The sequence below is a fragment of the Odocoileus virginianus genome, chromosome 1, assembly GCF_023699985.2.
Source record: "Odocoileus virginianus isolate 20LAN1187 ecotype Illinois chromosome 1, Ovbor_1.2, whole genome shotgun sequence".
NCBI classification, from domain to species: domain Eukaryota; kingdom Metazoa; phylum Chordata; class Mammalia; order Artiodactyla; family Cervidae; genus Odocoileus; species Odocoileus virginianus.
This window is the reverse complement of record NC_069674.1, coordinates 77,198,889-77,225,858: the sequence shown is the minus strand read 5'-3', so window position 1 is coordinate 77,225,858 and position 26,970 is coordinate 77,198,889. Positions and strand designations below refer to the sequence as shown.

The following is a 26,970-nucleotide window of genomic DNA, read 5'->3' as shown; positions in this document are numbered from 1 at the left end:
TATCCCCTGGTACAAGTCCTACCTATTCCTGTCCATTTCAGGCTCCCTAGTCTGTGTGATTATTCTGTCTTTGAATATTATATTCACAATGATGCTTATGTTTAAAATTGGGATGGATTTTTTATTTATCCTGTAAAATGTTTGAAAATTTTATTCAGCTGTGCTAAGTCACTGTCATATCCGGCTTCCTGCGACCCCATAGACTGCAGCCCACCAGGCTCCTCCCTTTGTTCAGCTATCATTTGCTTTAAATAACCTGTCTTCCAATGTGTGTAACTTTGTAATTTTAACAGACATAAAATGACTGTATTGAGGTGTATTAAAAGTCTTCAAAATAAATCTTATTTTGAAATTCAGTCACACATTTCCTGAAGGGCTGACTAGTGACTAAGTTAGACTAAAAAGGAATTTTTTCCTTGATGTAATTATTCACACATACAAAGTAAATAAACACCTCTTGTAATAGGAAATAATAAAATAAACTATAAAAGCAGAGGGATAAGAACTGATTAAAAACCTAAATTTGGTATCCATATAAATGATAAATATTTAAACTATTGCTTATTTTCTATGTTAAACATATAAATATCAACCTAAAATATAGTACACTAGAACGACTAATCACAAATAGAAATACCATGAATCTGCAGGTAAGTCTTACCTTTGAGACTTCCATTTTTTTCTAGAGCTGAATTAGCTAAAATCAACATAAATATGTATAATTACTCTTAACTTCAGTTTATTATTGGTTACCAGTGAGAAATCAGCTGTGTCCTTAGAGTTGTCTTTTATACACTTTTATTAGGATACTTGATCACTCTGGAAGGTGATCAGGTATACTAATGTTTCTGATTGAACCCAAATTAGGTAACTTACTTAGTCAAAAACAGTTTTAGTTAGGTCACTCTCTCTCTCTGTCTGTCTCTCTCTCAGTTAGAAAAAAAGAGAGGAAGAAAGGGAGGGAGGTAGAAAAGGATAGAAAAGAAAAAGAAGAAAGGAAGGAAAACATTGTAAGGAAATTAACCCTGTTTAGTTCTTTTATATTTAGTATAAAATACATATTTATTTTCATATATTTCTGAAAGGAAACTAAGCCCCTGATTTCCCTCAACAAGTTCTGTCAACATTGTATTACTGTAATTATTCGGTAGTATTTTAATGAATGCTTGTGCATTTATATATTATTTATGTAATGGTATTTAAAATGAACACTCAGAGGTTACTTTCTTAGTTTAGGAAAATACTTATTAATTGTAGTGAGAAGGTGACTAGAAAAATGATCCTGCTTTATTCAAAGAAAAATGGACACAGAAAAATGTCAATCAAAGTGTGCAATTATAATCCCAATAATTTTGTTTTATAATTTTAAACCCTGGTATAGTATACATGATTTTAGTTGGCATCTTGCTATTTATGGAAATGTTTGTTAATATAGTTTTACATTATACAAAAATGTACATTATATAGAAATTTACAGCAAAAGAGTAAAATTGACTTCATGTGTTTAGATATGGGATTGGGGGACAGATCTTACAGATGTAAACATAAAAGAAGAGATAGATAAGGACATGACCACTGATCAATTTAGACCTAAGAATGGTAACCCTTATATAGGTTCCTAATAGTACAAATATTCTACTAGGTTTCATTATTGATTTTCTGCCTTACATATCAGTAATTCCATTGAAAATTGATATTTAAATCACCTACTTGGTTTTTTCTTAGTTTTCATGTCAATATTAATGTTCTAATATATTCTGAGAAAATTCTTATATCTACATATAAATTAAGTGCGGAAGAGCCTCAGCCAGTCAGTTATATATATTGGCTATGAGTTACTCTTATTTCAATGATTATAAAAGGAACAAAAGTAATCCCATTCAGTTTTTGGAGGGACAATTTAATAGAAATATAACAAATACATTATTGCACACACTTGCAAATGTAGTCTTTTTTTTTTTTGCAAATGTAGGCTTATAAATGATTACAAGGTTTTAATATCCTGACTTCGTAGTCTGAACAATTTATTGTGTAAGCTGAAGGAAAAAAAGTGAATCCACCATGAACTCAATCATTTTCCCTTTTAAAAGTAACAAAAGCAACTAAATTAGAGATTTAATAAGCGAAAAATCTGATTTTTAGAATGTCAAGTTGAAGAGTGTGTGGGCCTTGGATAAATAAAACACTCTAATGCCAAGACTAGGGGGCATAGAAAAAGTGACAAGTTGCAGGTGACATTGTTCACCAATTTGTCGATTTATCAGTAAGTAAAATAGTGACTTCTAAACAAATTATCAGTGTAATTATTTCTTGGCTTTAAAAAAGAATAACATTCTGGATGACAAGCAGATAAGCAGACCGGCAAAAATATGTGTAAATTTTTTGTTGTTGACTCAGAAGCTTCATGGTAGCTAGGAAACGCAATGGCATCATAGTAGCAATCCCCTTGATTACTTGGTTTTCCTTTACAGAATTTTAAGTGGGGTCACCCAGGATCTACTTAAACACTTCTACTGACAAAAAGTTTATAAGTTTCTGAATCAATCTAGTTGATTCTTTAATGAAAAATTCATATTAAGATAATATTAAGATTTCTCTGACACAAATATGATTGCTCACATAGATTTTGGGACCATCACTTCTCTACCATTTAAAGTCTAACATCAGACTTTCAACCTGCTGCAGGTCTTATTATCATGCTTCAGAAAAAATACTTAGAAAAATAAATAGGCAAGCCTGAAGTTCTGATATTTTCCTTAATGGTATTGTTGCTATAGTTACAGCTGAAATGTTATATAAAGCAAATTGCTTATTGATAGAAAAATGCTGAGTAGCACAGCAGCATCCCTTTTTTGAGTAAAACTGCCTTCATTTCCTACTGTCCTCTTAAGATTAAATCGTTTTTTAGAGTGTTGTTTTGAAGCCCTGATGATTTGATGTTAAAATAAATGTATTTTATTAACATGTACTAGTTGGCAAATGGATATATTTTAATAGATTGTGATCAACATGGAGCTATTTTTTATATACTTATATCAGAATTCTTCCTATTTGGATGTGAATTTTGATATCCTGGATATTAACATTAAGGCACTAAAAAAATGTGATTGGTTTCATAGTATAAATATATATAAATGATATATATATAAATACATTCTTCTGATCTAATACATTTAATAATATAGATGAAATATAAACTTTCATTATATTTATGCCATTAGAAGTTACTTACAGTATACTGGAAATAAAATATATTTTTAAAACACAGGACTCCAAATGGAAATGGTCTGAGAGCATTCATAACAATGACTAGTATATTTTTAAAAAGCCTCCATAGGATCTATTTGTTCTATTTGCCTATTTAATAAACTCAGTCATATAATAGAAAATGCCTTCAATTTATACACATATATAATATACAATACATAATATTATATATAGTATACATTTCCTGATTGTCTCACTGTCTTTATAAGGAAATAACTCAGAGATAAAACCGTAACATTTGTTATTTCACCTTAAGGCAAAATATGATTAGTCATGTGTGTCACAACTGTAACTGTTATAGAAAGAGTTAATTCTATGTCTGGCAAAATCTTTTCAGCTATTAAAAGTCGTATGTGGCAGTGATATATTATAAATTTTAATATAATTTTAGAAATCTTGCTTAATTCTTCAGATTGCTATTGAACTAGAAACATGAGTATTAAATAATGTTGTGTCTAATAATGTGTGGCTATTGAGAAACTAAGATTGTAGGTACGTATTTTTGAACCCAGAAAATTAATACTTCTTAATTAGGTTCCTGAATACAGTGATTTTAAAAAAGTCTTTGGGATTATTTGTGATTTAAAAAAAGCAAACAAATAATAATTGTGAAAAACAGATTTTTACATTTTCTTATGTGGTTGTATTTTTCCAAATTTTTTATAGAAAAGTTTTCTAGTAATTGTGTTTATATTTGATGATGATGTGAATAATGATGACCTGTATTGTCCTAAATGAATTTTCTTGTGAAAATTAGTTTTTACTCATTTTCTTTGTCAGAATTTGATCACTTTTGCTTTTCTCATTTCTAGTTTGGATTTTACCCTAATCTCTGCCTTTTCCTATCTTTTCTTTTAATAAAGTTTAAATTTACATGTTTAAAGAAATATATAATTTTTGATGCAACTAATAGTGTTTTTTTTTTTCTTTTCAATCCTTTATTGAATTTATAACTTCCTCTGCTTGCTGAATTTTTTGGTATTCTAATTTGGGTTCTAAGGGCTTCCCTGGTGGCTCAGAGGTAAAGAATCCTCCTGCCACTGCAGGAGACACGGGTTCAATCCCCAGGTTGGGAAGACCCCAACCTGGAAAAGGAAATCGCAACTCACTCCAGTATTCGTGCCTGGGAAATCCCATGGATAGAGGAGCCTGGTGAGCTATAGTCCATGGGGTCACAAAGAGTGACACAACTTAGCAACTAAACAACAATCTGAGTTCTAGGGCTGCAAAAAGAAGAGACACACATGTGAGACCACTAGTTCAACATTTCTAATTGGTGAAAAATTACTCTGTGTGATTTATAATTTATCAAATTCCTTATGTTGTAAATGAATTCATCAGATAATCCTTTTAAACCATAGTATCCTCTCCATCTTCCTTAGTTTTTTTCCCCTGCATATTATAGTTATATTTAACCCATATCTTCTTTCTTCTACTTGAGTGTGAGTTCATGATTGAATAATGCTTGCACATATAATTCCCCCAGGGTATGTGTACTCCACAGATAAAAATAGACTGGATATCTACAGAATAGATATGTAAGTGAATGCTGTTGTCATAATTATTTGACATAATACTAGCATCAGTTTCCGAATTGATTTTGGTGACAAAGTGTAAGTTAAAAAAACATGAGCTTGGCCTTATGATATTCTTCAAAATGCAAATCAATCATGTAACCAAGAGACCAAGTGTAGCAATATCATGTTAAAATTAATTACAGACAGTAACAATTAAAGATACTGGGTTTAGGGAATTCCCTTACAGTCCAGTGGTTAGCATTCAGTGCTTTCACTGCAGAAGGCCCAAGTTCAAGTCTTGGTCAGAGAACAGACCTCACAAGCTGCATGAACAGGCCAAAAAACAAAAAAGATACTAGTTTTAACTGAATTGGGATGAGAATTTGAGCAAAACAGAGATTTAAACCAACCAATGAGGCTCTCGACAAAGGTCATTTTTCCCTTAGACTAGTACTACTGCCTTCTCTTTGCCTTTGATTTTAGTAGGGGTGGGTTATCACTACTTTTAGGTTTATCAAACATTTTAAATCAGGAAAACTTTATGTGACATAGTAGATTAAATAGCTGAAACCCTTTATCCTCTTACCTAAATTTTCAGATGTATGAAAATAATGAATATACTACCTTGAAATAATCACTCTATTTTCTCAACAGATTTTCCTTTTGAGAGCTGTGTACAATTTTGGTATCACATGCTATTAATATAACTGCTAAGAGCTGTCAACTTTGTAAGAATAATTTGTCCCTAAAACTTAGATAAAGTTATCATGCTTTTATAATATTGATAAGAATTTCCAAACATTTATTTCTGGAATGTTAAAAACTTCCTAATTTATTTACATTTGGACCTGCCCTGATAAGAATGCATAGCACACGCCTGCATTTGGCTTTTAGAATCCATATGACAAAACAGCACAATGGCACAGCTATTTGTGTCTATTTTTGTTTTTTAAAATGTCAGTTTCTGAATGAAAATATTGTAAGATATGACCGCACCAAGGAGTGGTTTTTAAAACCACAACACTGATTAAGATTGATTTTCTGTTGACGTTAAGGAAGTACCCCCTCTAGGGACTCTTCGAGACAAGAGCTGGAACTTTTAGAATTGGACATAAGGATCAAATCAGTTTCTTTCCTGAGACTTTGTATAAAGTTACTATATAGAGAAGCCACAACTCACTTTATTGCTGCTTAGACTTGAAATTAAGAAAGGAATTGGTACTGGATGATCATAACGCACAAAGTGACCCATAATACATACTAATGTCCTATAGACAGCATTTTATCTGAAATTAAATAACTGACTCAGGTCCTTACTGTTTTAGATAATCAAGTAAGAATTATGACAGCATACAAGTTGCAAAACAGTCATTATTATTAAGCAACATTTTTGTTTCTTTAAAGAAATTGAAAACTGAAGAAATGAATCTTAGTGGTCTAACAATATTCTAGGACAATAAGTGATTTTTGTCTCTAAGTAATTGAAGTTATGCTACTGGAAAGAATGATCCAATATGAAGAGCAATTTGAAATTACCTCTCAGAAAACAGTACAACAAACAATTACAATATTGTTTGCATGACTCTCCAACTGTGTACTTTAAAGGACAGGCATTCATTAAATGGTAACAGTTAGAAGCTACATGTATAACCTTAATTTCTTACCTTTTAATAGGTATAATGTAAGAAAAAGCACACCATACATCAATAAGGAGGAAATTCTGCAACATTATTGGTCTAACAATCTCTCTCCCATGTGATCATTTATGTGTGCTATTAGAGGATAGTTCTCAGTCTTTAATTTGCAAAAGAATTCACCAAGAGGTTATTTAAAAGGCAGATTCTCCGTCTCCTATCCGAGGTTTCTGCTAAAATTATACTGGTATAGTAACTAAAATTTGTATGAGTAAGGACTTCTTCAGGAGATTTGGCTCAGGTGGCCCATGGATTCCACTTAGGAACAGAAGTAGTGTAAAGAACTATATTAGTCAGCAGTTGAGAAAACTGGGGGAAAAGATATCAAACCGTTTTAATTTGTGAATGCTTCTTGACACAGTTGCATAACAGATGTGATTATTATTTAAAAAATAACATTATTTTTTAATCTTAACTCAGATGGAGAATTATATACAAGGGATCTGTGAAACTTCTACATGTGCCTTGTCATCTTCTGCTCTGGTAGATAGAGTTACATTTGATCCAAAACAAAAGATAGGTGATTAGAAGCTAAGTCTTTAAAAACTTACTATTAATTGGCTGTGAAAAGAAAACTACTGTAATTTAATAGTTTTTTTAATAAATTTATGATAGGAACACTAATTTTGAAGGTATGAGCCTTAAAAATATTTGTATTTAGAACAAATGCAGATTTTTTTTTAAACCAAAAAATTGACATTTCCCAATCTGTCTTTGATGTGGGCTTCCCTGGCTCAGTGGTAAAGAATCAGCCTGCAATGCAAGAGACCTGGGTTTGACCCCTGGGGTATTTGATCCCTGGGTTGGGAAGATCCCCTGGCGAAGGAAATGGCACTCCACTCCAGTATTCTTGCCTGGGAAATCCCATGGAGCCTAGAAGGCTACAGTCCATGGGCTTGCAAAAGAGTCAGTTAGGACTTAGCAACTAAACATCTTTGATACATTTTTTATTTTCTTTTTATGATGAGGCCAATTAGATGCTAATCCCTAAGGATTCCTCCTATTTAGATTTCAGGCAGTCTTTTTGCAGTGTTCTTTTAAAAAGTCAGTTCTATTGATCCAGAAAACAATGACCTACCTTCTCCGTATATAAAAAAGCAGCCATAAATTGTCAAGTGCTCATCTTGGTAAATGTACCAAAACAGATGTATTATCATATAGTTAATCTTTTAATTTTACTTTATTTACAGATTCAAGAATGGCTTTGTTTAAATTGCCAAACCCAGAGAGCAATATCAGGACAGCTGGGAGACATGGGCAAAATGCCACCAACACAGGCAGGACCAAAAGCCTCTGCTATGCCTGTCCCTACAGATCAGCCATTTCAGGAGACAGGAGTGCCTGCCCCAGTAAAGGTGAAAAAGAAGGAACAGGAAGAAAAACCTGACGCTGAAAAATCCATTTCAGAAAAGGTAAAAGAAACACCTTCAGGTGAAAAAATTCCCCCTAAGGAAACCATAGCTCAAATCCGAGAGGAGAGGAAAGGAGAGAAAGACAAAACTTCAGCCCCTCAAGAAAAAAAGTCACCCCCTGAAGGCAAAAAGCCACCTTCTGAAGACAAAAGGCCACTCCCTGAAGAAAAAAAGCCACCTCTCGAAGAAAAACAACCAACCCTTAAAGAGAAAAAGCCGGCTCTTGAAGACAAAAAGTTAGCCCCAGGAGCAAAATCATTGGTTCTAGAGGAAGAACAGAAACAGGACTTACTTAAAACTCAAGTACAAATTGCTGAAGTAAAACCTGAAGGCAGAGTGCCTCCAGAGGCAAGGGAAGAAAAGAAGCAACCGCCAATGGGGACGGAAGATTTACCAGCCGGCGCACCTCGGCGTTTGCCTAAAGAAGATGATGGGATGACTCAAAAAATAAAAGTACAGCCACAGGCACCATGCATGGCAAAGCCTGATCAGACGGAATCTGGAAAGGAAAAAACAGTAAGTTATGTTTCTTACCTCATTTTGTAGTTTTACACCTGTAATTTACTAATGTCTACCTAAATGTATACCAAATGCTTAATGGTAATTTTGTAAGTAAAAGCTTTCAATTAGTAGCATTTTCAAAAAGAGTCAGTACTATTCAGAAAAAAATACTAACATGAAATCAGTATCCCCCTTTCACACGAAATAATGTCTGTCTTGAAATTTTTATTTACTTAGCCACTTGGTTAAGCAAGACTCAACAAATTTCTTCTCACTTGAAAATCTTTTAAGATGTGTTCAACCATAAAATGATTAAATAATTGTGATTTTTTTTTAAAGTACAGCCAAATACAGAAGAAACTTTTTGAAGTTATTTTAGTATTGTGTGAATGCAATATAATGTATTTTGTTCAGAGTTTTATTCAGTTTGTTTAATATTGAAGGTTTATTTATAATCCAAGCATAATCTGGAATATGTATTATTCTTTATATATTCTTTTTTGTTTTCTTTAATGGAAACTTTTAAAGGTTAATAGTCCATCCTAACCCAGTTTAGTTGTTGTTTTGTTTATAGTTTTAACACATGGTTACTCATTCATCTCTGGTATATGACATCACTCATAAAATAAATCCTGGTCTTCCTTTATTATTAATTCCTAAGTTTATCAGAGATAGAGAAAACAGATGCCTGTGTATTCTCATTCTAGATCTAACTCCCCCCACCCCCACCCACTGTTCTCCTAGCTAACTACTTTGCAGAAATAGATTCTTTTTACTATTTCTTATTTTGTGAAGCTGTCCTTGGCTTTCCTGACTCTTCCCTTTTTGTTCTCTTTTTGTCTTTCTGATCACGCTTTATGAGTTCTACTTTGACTATATCTCTGACTTTCTCTTTTCCCATCTCTATGTGATGAGGTTTTTCTTTGAATTCTGTCTTTCCTCTCAGGGGAGCCACATGAACATTTATTTCCTATCCCCTAAATCTTGTTGTGTACCATCTGTCTCTCTTGAGTGTTGGACCTGCATTTTCAAGTACTGAGTAGATCATTTCACTTCAGAAACTCATTGTGAAGTGAACTCAGTGTGTTCAAATCACATCCAACTCTCTGTAGAAGCAGTTTCTGTTTCTGATAATGGCTTCATCATTCATCATGTCTTTAGTCTCCCAGTCGCGAATCTTTAGGGTAGTCTGAGGTTTCTTCTTACACACTGGGCTCTCCACATCACACTTCTGTCTCTTAGCTCCTATTCCTAAGGACAATATCCTACTTATGGCCTTCATAATCTTATATCAGTGATTTGAGGAATATAATTACTAGTCAATAAGCCTTCTATTTTTCCTTTCTCTAGTATATAATTATCAAATAATTATTTTCCAGAGTTCAGACAGTATAACTCTGTCACTCAGACATTTCTAATGATTCTCTATTCAGTTTTAATTTAAATAAGAATTATCCAAATATTTTGTGGATGCTACTTTTTATTTTACAAATTTATCACTTTTAATCATCTCTACTTTTCTTTAACAACCTCAGTTTGTGTATACTTATTCCTAAATTAAACCTGTGCACTATATTTTCAATATAGATATTCACAAAAATATAAAAAATCAGTGAAATAAGCTAAATCACCATTTTTTATTATGTTTATTTAAATATAGATACACTTGATCATAGTGAAGTATAATTAAAATAATATTTTAGAGAATGTTGACTGTGCTTTGATCTTTGAAAATCTTGTAAAATGTTTTAATAAGAGTTCTTTGAAATTCAGCTTCTAAGTTGTTTATTTTGATATTTTGACATTTAGTCTTAATGACTTTCTAAAATAAAAAATATAGTCCACAGAATATATCAGAAATGAAAGAAATGTATTAAAGACAGTACTTTCCAAATCTTGCTACCTGTTTTCTAGGTTTGGAATTGAAAACTACTTTTTAAAGTTGTGGAATTTCTATAAATAAATGTTAACCTAACTTGATACCAGTCATTTATTCCTGTTATCACAAAATGTGGTGTTTTAAAATGTTTTTTTTTTTAGCAAACAGGTTGAAAACCCACTGGTGTTCTTTATCTACAAAGTTTATAAACAGATTAAATTATTCTGTCTAAAGTTTGTTTGAAAAGGCAAACATGACAACTTTTTAAAATGATATGTCATTTTATCTAGCATAATCACATGATGTTTTTCCAGTTATCTATCTTCAAAGGATTGTGTACACATCATAATTCTCTTGAAGAGACAGCTTGTGTTTATTTTTCCCCATATACTTTCTAGTTATCATACTGATAATCAGAGTTTACTTTCTTCCTAAATATATATAATGTATAATATGTAGCATATTACTAATCACCATTTGTCATCACCAAAACGTTCAACCACTAGGGGGTTCTTCTACTTTTGTAAAAAAAAAATTAAATCTTCACAAACTTTTTAAATTAATTTCTCATGAGGTAATCAGCAAACCTCTATGGATAGAATAAATTCTTAGTTATTCTTTACCTAAGTACAAAATATTAAAGATATTCAAAAGATAAAGGTCTCATTACAATATGTCCACATCTGTAAAATCCTGAGGTATTCTGCAATACTGTCTTACTTGTAAAAGATGCAGTAAATGAATTTTGTATGTACTGCTATCTCTGTAGCCTTATCCTTTTTTTTTGTAAATTAATTAATTTATTTTAATTGGAGGCTAATTACTTTACAGTATTATAGTGGTTTTTGCCATACATTCACATGAATCAGCCATGGGTGTATATGTGTCCCCTATCCTGAACTTAAAAAATAATTCTAGAGTAGCATTGAAACATACATTACTATATGTAAAATAGATAACCAGTGGAAATTTGCTATGTGACACAGGTAGCTCAACCCAGTTCTCTGTGACAACCTAGAGGGCTGGGATGGAGCAGGAGGTGAGAGGGAGGTCAAGATAGAGAGGACACGTGTGTAGCTATGGCTGACTCATGTTGATTTATGGCAGAAACCAACACAGTGTTGTAAAGCAATTATCCTCCCCTTAAAATAAATTAATTAATAATAATAATTCCAATGAAAAGAACCACTCCTCAGAATTTGACATACAGTTTTTTTCATTAATATAGATACACCTTTTAAAACAAATCACTCAGTATTGAACCACTTAGTAGCTTACAGTAGTAATATTTTACTATTGAAACAAAAATAATGAATATTATAAACTGAGCATGTTAGAAACATCTGCACTTTGATTTTATTGCCAAACCTTTTGATATTTACTTTGTCCTAATGATTTTCCCCAAACCTTCCACACACAGTTATTTCTTTCTTCTTTGCAATGATACTGGTTAACAAAGAAATGCAGTTTGATTTGTCACCATATTATTTTCTACGTATTACTTCAGCCATATTTCCATGGCAGAAAAACCAAGTTTTCCCAAGTGTTACATGATTTTTTTGTCTTTTCCTATTCAATAAGACAGCAGCTCAAAAGGAGATCTTAAGTGTTTATTTCAACTTGTTTAGTATTTGTTAAGTACTGGAATGTTTATCTGCCAAAAATATTAGAAGTCTGTGATAGTGTTATAGGATCACTTGCTATAATTAGCCAGCACATGATATGTTGAAGCAAGGTTTGTTAATAGCAATAACATATGCAATATAGATATCAAATAATTTTCCTAGTTATGGCACATTTTTTACTAACTGTGTGTCAGATCTAATTTAACTTGATCATCACAGCTTTTACCTTGACATGTTGCTGATGAAAAACTGATAACATTATGAAGAGTGTCAGCTTCTTCATAAATATGCTTGTGTGTTTCTAATGTTATTAACATTATCTTTAACACATGATTTTTTGTGAGAATATCTTGTCTACCACTTACGTATTACAGGAACATTGGTTTGCTTGAAATTAGGTAATAGAAACCACAACTGAGCCATAAGCTTCAATTTAAAGGTGAGCAAATAAAGTAACTGCCTTGCTATGAATTTTTACAGTATAACTCCCAGTTTTCTCCCAGGATTCTTCAGAGAACATATGAGAAATCAAAGAATGCTGGTGTCAATCTATTTATTAAAATTTGTAAAATGTGATTTCTATTTGGGATTTAAAAAGACACTAAAAATTCTACATATTTATTTCCTAAAAGTATTTACATTTTGCATACCTGGCCTCAACTGAGAACTTCTCCCTAAATACTTAAGTTGGCTTTCCCAGCCCTCTGGACTATGGCTTCACAATAACTTGCAAGCAACCTAGTATTTCCCCATCAATGAGAGGCAGAAAACCAGCCAAGAATGCCTTTGTGTGAATCCCAAAGTGGCTTGTGCCATCTTCCTTCTGAACCTGGACTCAGTTTATCTCTGTGCACTAGTGCTGTTTTCCTGTCAGAAAAATCCCACTCGGACCTCTCCCTTATGGCAGTCGCTTCTACTGTTCAAATACTCTATAATGATTACTTTTAAATTGCTTTTTATTTTAAATCATAATAATAGTTTATCTCTCACTATGTTCTGAGCACTGTGTTAGGTGCCTTATCACTTAGAGCACATAACTATTGATAAGTTAAATATTTTATCTGTTTTAAAGAGGAGGAAACTTAATTTGTTATGCCCAAGATCACAAGGCTGAGAAGCAGCAAAGCTAAGATTATAGTCCACTTCTGCTTATAAAGGCTGGGCTCCTAAATACTATACATAATGCTGCCTCCCCATGACACTTCTAGCACACTACCTTTTCATTAATATAATTATTCAACTTCCTTAGCAATTCCCACTCTAATCCCAGGCACTTTGTATATTTTGTTACTTTGTTTATATGTTGACATTATTTTATTTATTCATTTGTCATGTGCATCATTCATATTGTTACAGTATGTTGTTTGCATTTCTTTATTGCCACATCATTTTGTCTCTCCACTCATTCCTGTCTTTCAAAATGTGTTAGTCAAATGGAATTAAAATGTATCCTGAAATATAATAAATACTTTTATAGGTGTATTCTTCTTTTTTTTTTTAGTTTAATATTTAAAAATTATATGTTACACTGAAACAGAATACTGCTTGTCTGCATTTGATATATTACATTGAAAACATAGCTCTCTTGATTTAAAAAAAGACAAAATTTGAACATCCTTTAGCATAAACTTTTATTTCTAGTTAAAATGATCCAGTAGTTAGTATTTATGTATAGCCATGATATATAAATTCAGCATCATTGTATAGGAGGGAAAATGATGAGGTTTTCTGCAGTGAAGAGGATTCCCATGTATGTGGGACTATCCAATTTTCTCTCCAAGTCCAGTAAATTTGTGGATTTAATCTGTTTACACTGTTCAGAATATTCAGACTAGCAATCTTTTGACCAAACATTGTATAACTGATTAAAGGTTATTCATCTGTTGTTTTCCTTTGGCCTGTTAAACTTAAATAACTTGGAGGACATTAAGCAAAAACCTAATATTGCTACCTTTCTTTGTACAGTCTTATATTTAACCAAGAATTCAGTTCATAACTCCAGTAAGTTTTTTTAAAAAAAAAAAAAAAACCTTCCATTTGCCTTCAACATGGAAGCCTAAGAGTTTAACATCTCTGAAAAAGGCAGGACTAAGTTTGGCAGTACAAAAATGTCTTGATAATAGAGAAGGCCTCAAGATAGGATGGCATGAGAAGGTTTCAAGTGATTCTTAATTCATCACTGCCTCTCTCTGACCAGTCTTCAAGTCAATAAAGGGCAATGGAATATTGAAAGGAAAAGTATTCTGCACTTTCTGCTTTGAGTTAGTAAGAAAATATGAATCTTCATTTCTTAAAATTTTGAATAGTTGTTTCATATACAAAGACTACAAAGTACAGAATTCTATACATGGAGAAAAAGTGCAACATATACAAAAAAATAAAAGTCAGTGAAATAAAGTCTAATGCTAAATGTACTTAGAAAAATACAGTGAAAATGTGTTCCTCAGGGAACTGAAAAATAACATTGCACTTTTCTTTTAACAAGTGTGCTTAAATTATGAATACTTAACTTCCCACTCACTTCCTCAATCTAAGATTGAGGACTTTAAAGGGACTATACCTGGAATTTTATTCTTATGTAATAATTTTAGAGGTCATTCTGGACTGTATTTGCATTGCATGTAATAAATTAAATGCATAATTCTAACTCCTATCAATTCAAATGACAAAAATAATGAGTAAATAAGAGAACTCAGGGATATTTAAACACATATGTACATATGTGTTATATATGTAATTTATGCATATACTTTAGAATCATTTGAATCTATTCATTTTATTAAATCTTAATATGTTACTAAATAGCTTAATGTTCTCAGTAGAAAATATACAGCCACACATTTTTGAAGCAACTAAAGGAAAACTCCCAATTTTTTAGTCCTAGGGAATTAGAACTTTGAAAGAAAATAAGCCTCCATTGCATGACTCCTTTCATCACAGTCTTCTGGAGTTACAGTACTTCAAATATTAATTTAAAGTTTGAATAATTGGAGAAAATCAGACCAAACTTACATACTATGCTGTATATTCTTCTCTTAGTACTGGATACTCTTTCTTTTTTGATCAAATTATTCCCTCCTTAAGAAATGTACTCATAAAGCAAGAGTTTGTGGTGTTAAATCTGTAATTGACCAGTTAACCTGCATGGATACAAATTGCACTAGAACTTTAACCCAGATATCTCACAAACAAGAGTGAATAGCCACAGAAAGGATAAGTGGATAGAGAGATAAGCACCTCATTATGCTGACCTCTATATGTGAAGAACAACTTTCTTATTGTTTTAGTAGCAGCAGATGAAAAGAGGAATGTACAGGTTTCTTAAAGAGGCGAAGGGGTTAGTTGGTGTGTGATCTGATAGTACGCTAATAGTGATGGAGCAGAAGGCCACTCACCTCTGCCAGGGAGTTCACACTTACGCTAGTTGTATGAGAGAAATTGACACTGTGAGTTTTTTCAGTGATCATGGTATAAGTACATGACCAATTGTTCCTGCTAAACAATTCAGCCAAATGCCCTTTGATCAGTTAACTTGATTTACTTATTAAACACTCCAGACACTTTATCTTAGACCCACAGTCCTGTAGAACAACATCTTTGCAGACCTGTTCCACCTTATAATATGGAGAGGAAGTCATTTAGGTGAAAAATCATCATAGCATCATCATAGGTAAATGATGATTGAATCTCATGAGGAGTATAGAGGAAAGAAACCAGGAGGGAGAAGTCGGTAGAACATAACACTGAGAAAAGAAGGAAAGCATAAACACATCCAGAAGAGCATATAAGGGGGATTGTAGGGTAGGGATTTTGATATTAATGCATTTGAGTCTTCTGTCTGTGTATCTTAATTTCCTTTGTTATGTTGTGTATGTCTGATCCAAATCTTATTTTTGTAAAATGCCAATAGAGCCTTCAGAATTCATTGTATAAAATTAAAATTTATTCTTTATTATACTCAATAAATTGTTATATATAACCATAGTTGCATTTCCTCCTTATATGTATACTTTTATTACATTGTTATGTATTGTAATATGTGTAGACTCACAATAAAGAACACAAATTACACCATCAAAATTTTATTATGAAGGATCATTTTCTTGACCTGTTTTCTACAAGGAGCTTAGGTCCCCACCCCTGTGGTTATGGTATTTAGTGAAAGGTGGAAATATAGGAAAGTAAAGATGTAGAAAGCATACTGGACTCAAAATGTTGTGCTCTGGTATTGTGTGAGATGTGAGCAGTCACAGTGGAGATCCCTAGAAAAACCATCTAGAAAGTTTATGAGAACACTGTTTCACCTGTGATTACCTCTTCAATTTATAGCTCTTAAGAGAAATGAACCAGGTAGTTGGGTGCTTGTCAACCCAACTACTATGATCTCTCAATGGCAGATAAGTATTCCTTTTTTAGAAAGACATCAAGAATGGTCCAGGAAAGTTAATTTGTAGTAATCCAAAGGGCAGGCATTGTTTTTTGCTTACATGTTGTGAAGAATGTATCAGACTCTTTTTTAATGATCATGTTTTAAATTCTGCAAAAATATTTTACCCTATAATGTGCTCAAGATATATCTTTATCCATAAAGACAGATATTGAAATGGAAATGAATGTAAAATGAGTAATGTGAATGAAGGTAAAATTTCAAGTATTTTCAAGTCTGTAGACATTTATAAGTGATATTTATTAAATTTCTTTGAGATGGGATGCTGAAGACGTGATCTAATAACTCTAGAAAAATAACAGATATTTCTCTTTAGCTGAAGCTTTCAGCCAGACCAATGATCACATAGCTTTTTCAAATTTTACAATTTCTAAACATTCATTTCAAGTGATACAGAGCTTAACAATTGTGATATAGGGATTAGCAATAGTGATATAGAGATTAACAATCATACTAAGTGAAATATAGCATTTTACATCTTTCAGAGTGTCTTTAAAAGGCAATGCCTTGTTTGACCTCTCTCTCTCTCAAAAAAAAAAAAAAGAATCCTTTGCAGTAGGTGAGATGAATATTATTATGGTCATGTTACCTGCTTATTTCTGTTAAGTAAATATATCCCATACAGTTTATAGCCAAGTACAAAGGCCATTCTCTGATTCTTTGTTTGCCTATCCTAATAATCCAAAAGTATTAATTAGTTAAGAGAAACTTACTAAAGATTTTCTTTGGCCATTCGACTTCTTACCCAAAGTAAATGTACTGAGAAAGATAATCATGTTTTTGAAGGAAAATGGTTTTGAGATATAAAATGATACTTCAATGAAATAAAATCAGTTGTGCTTGAGAACTGACATTTGATTAAACTTAATTAAATGAAAACTAATCTTAATATGTATCAACTATTTTTATTTTTTGTGCTGATAGATTTTTAAAAATACTATTATATAGTTGAAAAATTCCTATAATTTCTCCTTAGTAATAGTTATTTGACAGTAATGGGGAGGCTGTGTTATCAGTTTACCCATGTTAAGTTTTCCTGTATCTTTTCCTCCCTGCTAGGAAAAGGAAGATGACAAATCAGACACTTCAAGTTCTCAGCAACCGAAAAGCCCACAAGGTCTTAGTGACACAGGATATTCTTCTGATGGAATATCAAGTTCACTTGGTGAAATTCCAAGTCTTATTCCCGGTGATGAAAAGGATTTGCTCAAGGGACTCAAAAAGGATTCCTTTTCACAAGAAAGCAGCCCTTCCAGCCCCTCAGATTTGGCTAAGTTAGAAAGTACAGTCCTATCTATTTTAGAAGCTCAGGCAAGTACACTTGTTGAAGAAAAGTCAGAAAAGAAAACACAGCCCCATGAGGTTTCTCCTGAGCAGCCTAAGGACCAGCAGAAAACTCAGAGTTTAGAGGAAAAACTGGAATCTACAGTTCCAGAAGAGGAGCTCAAAGAGAGTCGAGAAGAAGGAGACAGTTTTAAAAAAGAGAGCCAACAAGACCTTCCTTCCAGAAAGGACCAAGAAAAGCCTGAATTTGTTGACGAGTTGGCTACAAGGAGACAGCCTTATGATTCAATTGAAGACAGTAGTGAAAGCGAAAACTCACCTGTTCCACAGAGAAAAGGGAGGCCTAGTGTTGGTTCATCAAGCAGTGATGAGTATAAACAGGAAGACAGCCAAGGATCAGGTGAAGAGGAGGACTTCATTCGAAAGCAAATCATAGAAATGAGTGCTGATGAAGATGCTTCAGATTCTGAAGACGATGAGTTCATTAGGAACCAGCTCAAAGAGATCAGCAGTAGTATAGAAAGCCAGAAGAAGGAAGAAGCCAGAGGGAAGGGGAAAGGACCAGGAGGGAAACACAGGCGACTGACGCGAAAAAGTAGTGCAAGCTTTGATGACGATGCAGGAAGACGCCATTCCTGGCATGATGAAGATGATGAGACCTTTGATGAAAGTCCTGAGCTTAAATACAGAGAAACTAAAAGTCAGGAGAGTGAAGAACTTGTAGTTGCCGGAGGAGGAGGACTCCGTCGATTTAAAACAATTGAACTCAACAGCACGATAGCAGATAAATATTCTACAGAGCCATCACAGAAAAAAACAGCTTTGTATTTTGATGACGAGCCAGAATTAGAAATGGAAAGCCTGACAGACTCTCCGGAAGATCGATCAAGGGGGGAAGGGTCTTCTAGTCTTCATGCTTCCAGCTTCACTCCTGGCACATCCCCTACATCCGTTTCTTCTCTGGACGAAGACAGTGATAGTAGTCCAAGTCACAAAAAAGGAGAAAGCAAACAGCAACGCAAAGCCCGACATAGATCACACGGCCCTCTTTTACCTACCATTGAAGATTCTTCAGAGGAAGAAGAATTGAGAGAAGAAGAAGAATTATTAAAGGAGCAAGAAAAGCAACGGGAATTAGAACAGCAGCAAAGAAAGAGTTCTAGTAAGAAATCAAAGAAAGACAAAGATGAACTTCGAGCTCAGAGAAGGAGGGAAAGACCAAAGACACCACCCAGTAACCTCTCTCCCATCGAAGACGCATCTCCAACAGAAGAATTACGCCAGGCTGCAGAAATGGAGGAGCTCCATCGATCTTCGTGTTCTGAATATTCACCTAGCATAGAGTCAGACCCAGAAGGCTTTGAAATAAGCCCAGAAAAAATAATCGAAGTACAAAAAGTTTATAAATTGCCCACAGCTGTGTCTTTATACTCACCGACAGATGAGCAATCTCTTATGCAGAAAGAAGGTGGCCAAAAGGCATTAAAAAGTGCTGAGGAGATGTATGAAGAAATGATGCATAAAACCCAGAAATATAAAGCTTTTCCAGCTGCAAATGAACGAGACGAAATGTTTGAAAAAGAGCCTTTGTATGGGGGGATGCTAATAGAAGATTATATTTATGAATCTTTAGTAGAAGACACATACAATGGTTCAGTTGACAGCAGTCTGCTCACCAGGCAAGAAGAAGAAAATGGATTTTTGCAGCAGAGAGGGAGAGAGCAAAAAATGAGACTTCCAGAACAGATTTATGAAGATCCCATGCAGAAAATTACAGACCTCCAGAAAGAGTTTTATGAGTTAGAAAATTTACATGCTGTTTTGCCTCAAGAAGACATCGTTTCAAGTTCTTTTATCATCCCAGAAAGCCATGAGATTGTTGATCTGGGTAGTATGGTAACTTCAACCAGTGAGGAAAAAAAATTATTAGATGCTGATGCTGCCTATGAAGAACTCATCAAAAGGCAACAGATGCAGTTAACACCTGGATCTAGTCCAACCCAGCCCCTCATCAGAGACGATATGACAGAGTCCACTGTGGACTTTGATAGGGTGCCTGATGCATCTTTGACATCAAGTGTTCTCTCGGGAGCATCTCTTACAGATTCAACCAGCAGCACAACACTCTCCATCCCAGATGTTAAAATAACCCAACATTTTTCAACAGACGAAATTGAGGATGAATATGTGACTGATTATACAAGAGAAATTCAAGAGATAATTGCTCATGAATCACTGATTTTGACCTATTCTGAACCTTCAGAAAGTGCTACATCAGTCCCACCCTCTGACACACCCTCTCTCACATCATCTGTTTCTTCAGTTTGTACCACAGATAGCTCCTCACCCATTACTACCCTGGATAGCATGACCACAGTTTATACGGAGCCAGTGGACATTGTAGCTAAATTTGAAGATGCTGAGGAAATTTCTTCATCAACATATTTCCCAGGCAGCATTATAGACTATCCAGAAGACATAAGTATACCTTTAGATCAGACAACCATACAGGATGGTAGAACTAGTACAGATCACATTGTGATTTCCTTATCTGATATAAAACCTTCTCTCATAGAATCTGTAGGAACTAAACTTGAGGGGCTAATTGCTGACACTGTTTCTACTGACTTATCTATATCTGAAAAAGATGCAGCAAAGAAGGCCAGAAAGGAAACAGGGGATGGACTTATTCTGGAAGTTTTGGAAGCTTATAGAGATACTAGGAAGGAGTCTGAGGCTGAACTGACAGAAATTAGCTTACCTGACACTGTGTTTGATCAGACACCTTCTTCCGTAAAAACCCTTCCAATAAAGGAGCAGGTTTCAACAACATGCTTTTTACCTGAAGAGGTTTTGGGTCAAGCAAAACCCACATCTCAGCTACCATCTGGCACTCCTCCCGTTTTCTCTCTTCCAACTAAAACTCGTCCATTCCTTCGAAGTTCTTCTTTGGACACATCAGCCCAGCCCCCGCCCCCACCCCCTCCCCCTCCCCCACCTCCTCCCCCTCCCCCTCCTCCCCCTCCACCACCTCTTCCTCCTCCTACCTCACCTAAACCAACTATTCATCCTAAAAAAAAGTTAGCGGTTACAGCTCCAGTGACTGCAGCTACATCTCTAGTAGATTCTGTTCCCACAGTGGAGACCACATCTGCTCCCAGAAGTAATGGGTTACCTATGACAAAAATATATACCACTGCACCTCCTCCTGTTCCTCCTAAGCCATCCTTAATTCCATCTGGACTTGTATTTACACATAGACCCGAGCCAAGCAAACCTCCACTTGCTCCTAAACCAGCAGTTCCTCAACCTCCAGTCACTACCCCAAAACCAACAGATACATACCCCAAACCAACAGGTCTACCTTTAACTACAAGTATGACATTAAATTTAGTGACATCAGCAGACTATAAATTGCCTTCCCCTACCTCTCCACTTTCCCCTCAATCTAACAAGTCCTCGCCAAGATTTTCCAAGTCTCTTATGGAAACTTATGTGGTTATCACATTGCCATCTGAACCTGGCACTCCAACAGATGCTTCACCTAGTCAAGCTATTACCAGTTGGCCGTTGGGATCACCCCCCAAAGATCTGATTTCCATCGAACCAGTATTTTCTGTAGTTCCTCCTATGACAGCTGCAGAAATATCAACTTCTTCACAACAGAGCCTGTACATCTCCAGAGCTTTGGAGACATTTGCTGCTATCCCAGTCACAACACTGTCTTCATTTCAAGCAACTTCAGCTTCAGTTACACAGTTTCACCCAACTGAAGTTTCCAAGGCTGAAGTTCCAACAGCAAGAAGTACAGTCCCTAGTGTTGGTCTCAGCAGTGTCTCTATATCCTTTCCTCCAGAGCCTCTTGCTCTAGATCACCTCCGTTTAGAGAAGCAGCAGCATAAAGAAGATGTCCAGTTGCAACTTGTTGGTGATGCCATTGATCTGCGTACAGTACCCAAAGTAGATGTTAAAGTAACTGAAAAATGTATGGATCTTTCTGCCTCTGCAGTGGATGTGAAGAGGCAGACCACAACAAGTGAAATGTATGGGAGACAAATTAGTGCTGTCCAGCCCTCAATTATAAATCTCAGTGCAACTTCATCAGGAGTGAGTCCTACACCCCTGGTCACCGAGACAGTGACTGTTGTCACATGCACAGCTACTGCAAGTTACACTACAGGCACAGAAAGCCTAGTGGGTCCAGAACTTGCAGCAGCAGCACCACTCCAGCTTACTACATCAAAGCATGTGGAGCCACCACACAGAGTGCCAAGTGGCCAGATCTTTCCTACAATTAGGGAGGAAGCACCAATAAATTTATCTTTAAGTACTTCTGCACATGCCGTGACATCAGCTCCTACAAAACCTGTTACTGCACCTCCTGTTGGTGTCACAAATGGATGGACTGATAGCTCCACATCCCAGAGCATCACTGATGGGGAAGTGGTGGATCTCAGTACCTCCAAAGCTCATAAAACTGTTGTAACAATGGATGAAGCTTCTTCAAATGTGGTGACTAAAATAATAGAAGATGATGAAAAACCTGTTGATCTGACTGCCGGAAGAAGAGCCGTGTGCTGTGATGTGGTTTATAAGTTACCCTTTGGAAGAAGCTGCACGGCACAGCAGCCTGCAACCACTCTTCCTGAGGATCGTTTTGGTTATAGGGATGATCACTATCAATATGATCGATCAGGGCCATATGGTTATAGAGGGATTGGGGGAATGAAACCTTCCATGTCTGACACTAATTTAGCAGAAGCTGGACATTTTTTCTATAAAAGTAAGAACGCTTTTGATTATTCTGGAGGAACTGATGCAGCAGTAGATCTTACTTCAGGGAGAATTACTACAGGTCAGTATGATGTAGCAACAGACCTTTCCTTGAAATATCATGGTGTTCCTCATCTCATTTCAGGATGACAATGTGGTCTTATTTTCAGTTTTGTTATTTTTTTACCTTTCTTTGGATGTTTTGGCAATATATTTTGGAGTACATGTGCACTTTTGTTTCTCCATTTTTTAAAAAAATTTGTTCCACCCAAAGTCGCCTGCATGTGCCTGCATGTTCAACATTGCTTTTATTCTGCACCTGAGTAGGTTGATAACCTGCATGCAGTCCTGTTCATTATGTTCTTCAAGACTGAGAGGGCTTTCCAACCCCAAAAGCATCATTCGTTCTAGGAACTGGACTATAACTCTCCCCTGTATTTCAGGTGAGGTAATGGATTATTCAAGCAAGACTACAGGTCCATATCCAGAAACTCGACAAGTCATTTCAGGAGTTGGGATTAGTACCCCGCAGTATTCCACAGCAAGAATGACTCCACCTCCAGGACCCCAGTATGGTGTGGGGAGCGTTTTGAGGTCATCTAATGGGGTTGTCTATTCTTCAGTAGCAACTCCAATTCCTTCCACGTTTGCTATCACCACACAGCCTGGTTCCATTTTCAGCACCACCATGAGGGATTTGTCTGGTGTGCACACAAATGACGCCGTGACTTCCTTATCCGCCCTGCACCAAAGTCAGCCCATGCCTAGATCCTATTTCCTAACAACTGGTGCATCCGAAACAGACATTGAAGTCACTGGTATTGATATCAGTGCCAGTTTGCAGACTATCACTATGGAGACTCTCACGGCTGAGACAATGGACTCGGTTCCCACCCTGACCACAGCGTCTGAAGTATTTCCCGAGGTGGTGGGAGAGGAAAGTGCGCTTTTAATCATCCCCGAGGAAGATAAGCAACAACAGCAGCTAGATTTGGAGCGTGAGCTCTTGGAACTGGAAAAGATCAAGCAACAGCGTTTTGCTGAGGAGTTGGAGTGGGAACGGCAGGAGATTCAAAGGTTCCGAGAACAGGAAAAGATCATGGTTCAGAAGAAGCTGGAGGAGCTGCAGTCAATGAAGCAGCACCTCCTCTACCAGCAGGAGGAGGAGCGGCAAGCCCAGTTCATGATGAGGCAGGAGACACTAGCGCAACAACAGTTGCAGCTGGAACAGATCCAGCAGCTGCAGCAACAGCTTCACCAGCAGCTGGAGGAGCAGAAGATCCGCCAGGTCTACCAGTATAACTACGACCCTTCCGGAACTGCCTCTCCACAGACTACTGCAGAGCAGGCCATTCTGGAAGGTCAGTATGTTGCCCCAGAAGGTGGTCAGTTCTGGGCAACCGAAGATGCAACCACCACGGCCTCAGCTGTGGTGGCGATTGAAATACCACAGAGCCAGGGATGGTACACGGTTCAGTCTGACGGGGTGACTCAGTACATTGCCCCACCTGGCATTCTGAGTACTGTTTCAGAAATACCTCTGACAGATGTAATCGTCAAAGAGGAGAAACAACCCAAGAAGAGAAGTTCTGGAGCTAAAGTCCGCGGCCAGTACGACGAGATGGGGGATAATCTGGCAGATGACTCCCGCTGCTTTAAAAAGATAGTGGACAGTGGGGTACAGACTGACGATGAAGATTCAGCAGATCGGAGTTACGTGAGTAGGAGAAGGAGAACTAAAAAGAGTGTCGATACAAGTGTCCAAACGGATGACGAAGATCAGGATGAATGGGACATGCCTGCTAGATCTAGGAGGAAAGCTCGAGTAGGGAAATACGGCGACAGCCCTGCAGAGGCGGACAAGGCCAAACCCCCTTCCAAAGTCTCCAGCATAGCCGTACAAACAGTAGCAGAGATATCTGTGCAAACTGAACCAGTCGGAACCATAAGAACACCTTCGATACGGGCACGCGTGGATGCCAAGGTAGAAATAATTAAACACATTTCAGCACCTGAAAAGACTTACAAAGGGGGCAGTTTAGGATGTCAAACAGAAGCAGATTCAGACACACAGAGTCCTCAATATCTGAGTGCCACCTCTCCACCCAAAGACAAGAAACGCCCAACACCTTTAGAAATTGGTTATTCATCTCACCTCCGGGCAGATTCCACACTACAGCTGGCTCCTTCCCCACCCAAATCTCCAAAAGTCCTTTATTCTCCCATCTCACCACTTTCACCAGGCAAAGCCTTAGAATCAGCCTTTGTACCTTATGAGAAACCCCTCCCTGATGATATAAGTCCACAGAAAGTACTGCATCCAGATATGGCTAAAGTTCCCCCAGCAAGTCCTAAGACAGCCAAGATGATGCAGCGCTCCATGTCTGACCCCAAGCCTCTGAGTCCAACAGCAGACGAAAGTTCCAGGGCTCCTTTTCAGTATACCGAGGGCTACACGGTAAGAGTGCTTCTTTTCAGTTAGAAGACAATGGCTGAGTTGATGTTAACTGTGTGTTTGCAGACTTTAGGAGGCCATTGACACTCCTGGTGCCTAATTCTAAATTTCAGTGAGGACTATTTCATTCAAAAATTTGGCCGGGGTGGGGGTGGGGGGTGGTGAAGAGGTGGGGAAGCAGAAAAGTGTGCATCCATGTAGAAATACAAAGAAAAAAAAAAGACAAAATAAGAAAAGTGTAGGCTGATTTCAGTGAATATAACTAATACTCACATATGGTAGAATAAGTATTGAACATAAATAGATAAGACAAAGGATGACCAAAAATTTAAACCCATGGATACTGGAATTCTTAGTGGGAGGATCCTTGAAGATCATTTAATCAATCTATTCTTCCTCTGCCAGAATGTTAATCTTTGCTGCTCAAAATAAAGCATTTCTAGGGCATAAAGTATAATTTAATCTTCATAGTTCATCCATGCTTATTTTGTTTCTGGCAATTTCCTGAATCTAATGTCAAGTAAGCCTTAATCTTAGTGCCTACAGAAGAAAAATTAATGTTTTTATGTTTCTTCAAATAGGTTTAATTGATAATTATTTTAAGTTTAATAATTTGAGTTTATTTAAAATATACTTCAAAGTGAAAGGTGCATATATAGGAATGTTAGACATATTTATGAAGATCTCTATACCGGGGAATAAGGAATGTTAATAATCAGGTAAAAAAGCAGGTTATCTACTTCAAGAAAACCTAATATATATCATTAGAAGGTTATTGATAAATTAATAGTTCTATTTAAAACAAGATTTATGTTTATATTAAAAGTTCCCCTAATTACACTGATTTCTGAACTGTAGATCTTAAAACCCTGAAGCTTTTAAATAGGTTTTTCTGAGAAATTACTCTATTGAAACTGACCCAAATGTGTTAAACACTGGCTGTGGGCTGAAAAACGTGCCATTGTATGTAAATGTAAGCCAATTTTTAGGTATATAGGCATATTAATAGTCATACTAATAAATTAAAATCCTTATTTAAGTGTTCCAGTTTCGTAGGGGCATTTTGTTATTATGTACTTTCTCAAAAAGGGTGTATAAACTGTCTTCACATGGGGGATAGAGGGCATAACTTTTTTTTTTTTAATTTATTTATCATAACTTGTAAGTCAGGGAAACACTGCTACATTTAGATTTCATTCAGTTTTTGTGTATGGCTTTGTTTCTAGAATTATATATATTGTTAGAAATATTTTTAACTTAGTTGTAATGTATAGGTATTTATTTTTACTGCAGCGACCTGTGAATTCACCTAAAGAGTTATCTAGAAATATTTGAAAATACATTTTTTAGCAGTATTTTAAAGTTGAACTCAAGACTTCTGTCACAGAGAGAACAGCCTTCCCCACGTGGTGTATTGACCACTAATTTAACATTTCACCTTATACTCTTAATTCAAATGAACTCAGGTATAGAAGAGATTCAAGGTGTCAATATTTTTCCTCACAGAATTCTCTTGGGTTTTAGAAGTATGAAATGAAAGATACAGTGGGTTGTATGTATTGTGTTATTGATTGTAATGGTGATATTGTTTAACTATTTAATCCTAGAAGAAGTTGGATAGAATTACTAAATAATAGTCTGAGCCTGAAAAATCCTAAATGTATTGAGCTTTGGAACACAATCAGGTAGCTCCTTTTTCTAAGTGGTCACACTCAGTGCAGGCTTTAATATGGAATAATTGTATACAAACTCAAAAACACTGTTTTATTGTATTCATAAGGTAGACAATTTTATATACAGGAAATGTTCTTAGCACTTTAGATACTCTGATTTAAGATGGGAATTTTATAATTTATTTCTTGGAAAATTTCTAAACATTCCTTGTGTTCATTTTAAACTAAAACCAGTCTCTCAATTATAAACATGAATTACTAAATATTAGTTGTACTGAAAAGAATAATCTAAGTGATATTCATGGTGATGCAAGTTTATTTAGCTCAGTAATTTCCATATTGTTAATTTTCTCAAACCAATAAAATTGAAAAAAAAATTACACCATCCAATCAACATTGAGATGACATAGTAACACATATAATTCAGCATGAAAGATCAGTTT

The 26,970-nt window shown here is 35.5% G+C and overlaps 1 protein-coding gene across 5 annotated transcripts in view; it reads left to right on the top strand.

Annotated features, from left to right (window-relative positions):
* PCLO (piccolo presynaptic cytomatrix protein) overlaps positions 1-26,970 on the top strand; it is a 370,863-nt gene that overhangs the window by 184,165 nt on the left and 159,728 nt on the right. For 4 of the 5 annotated variants that reach the window (XM_070469997.1, XM_020878346.2, XM_070469993.1 and 1 more), the window contains exons 4-6: positions 7,669-8,406; positions 17,402-22,481; positions 22,843-24,857. In XM_070469997.1, coding sequence (XP_070326098.1) covers positions 7,669-8,406; positions 17,402-22,481; positions 22,843-24,857 — 7,833 coding nt within the window. The remainder of the gene's footprint in view (positions 1-7,668; positions 8,407-17,401; positions 22,482-22,842; positions 24,858-26,970) is intronic. The other variant, XM_070470006.1, reaches the window with a different exon arrangement.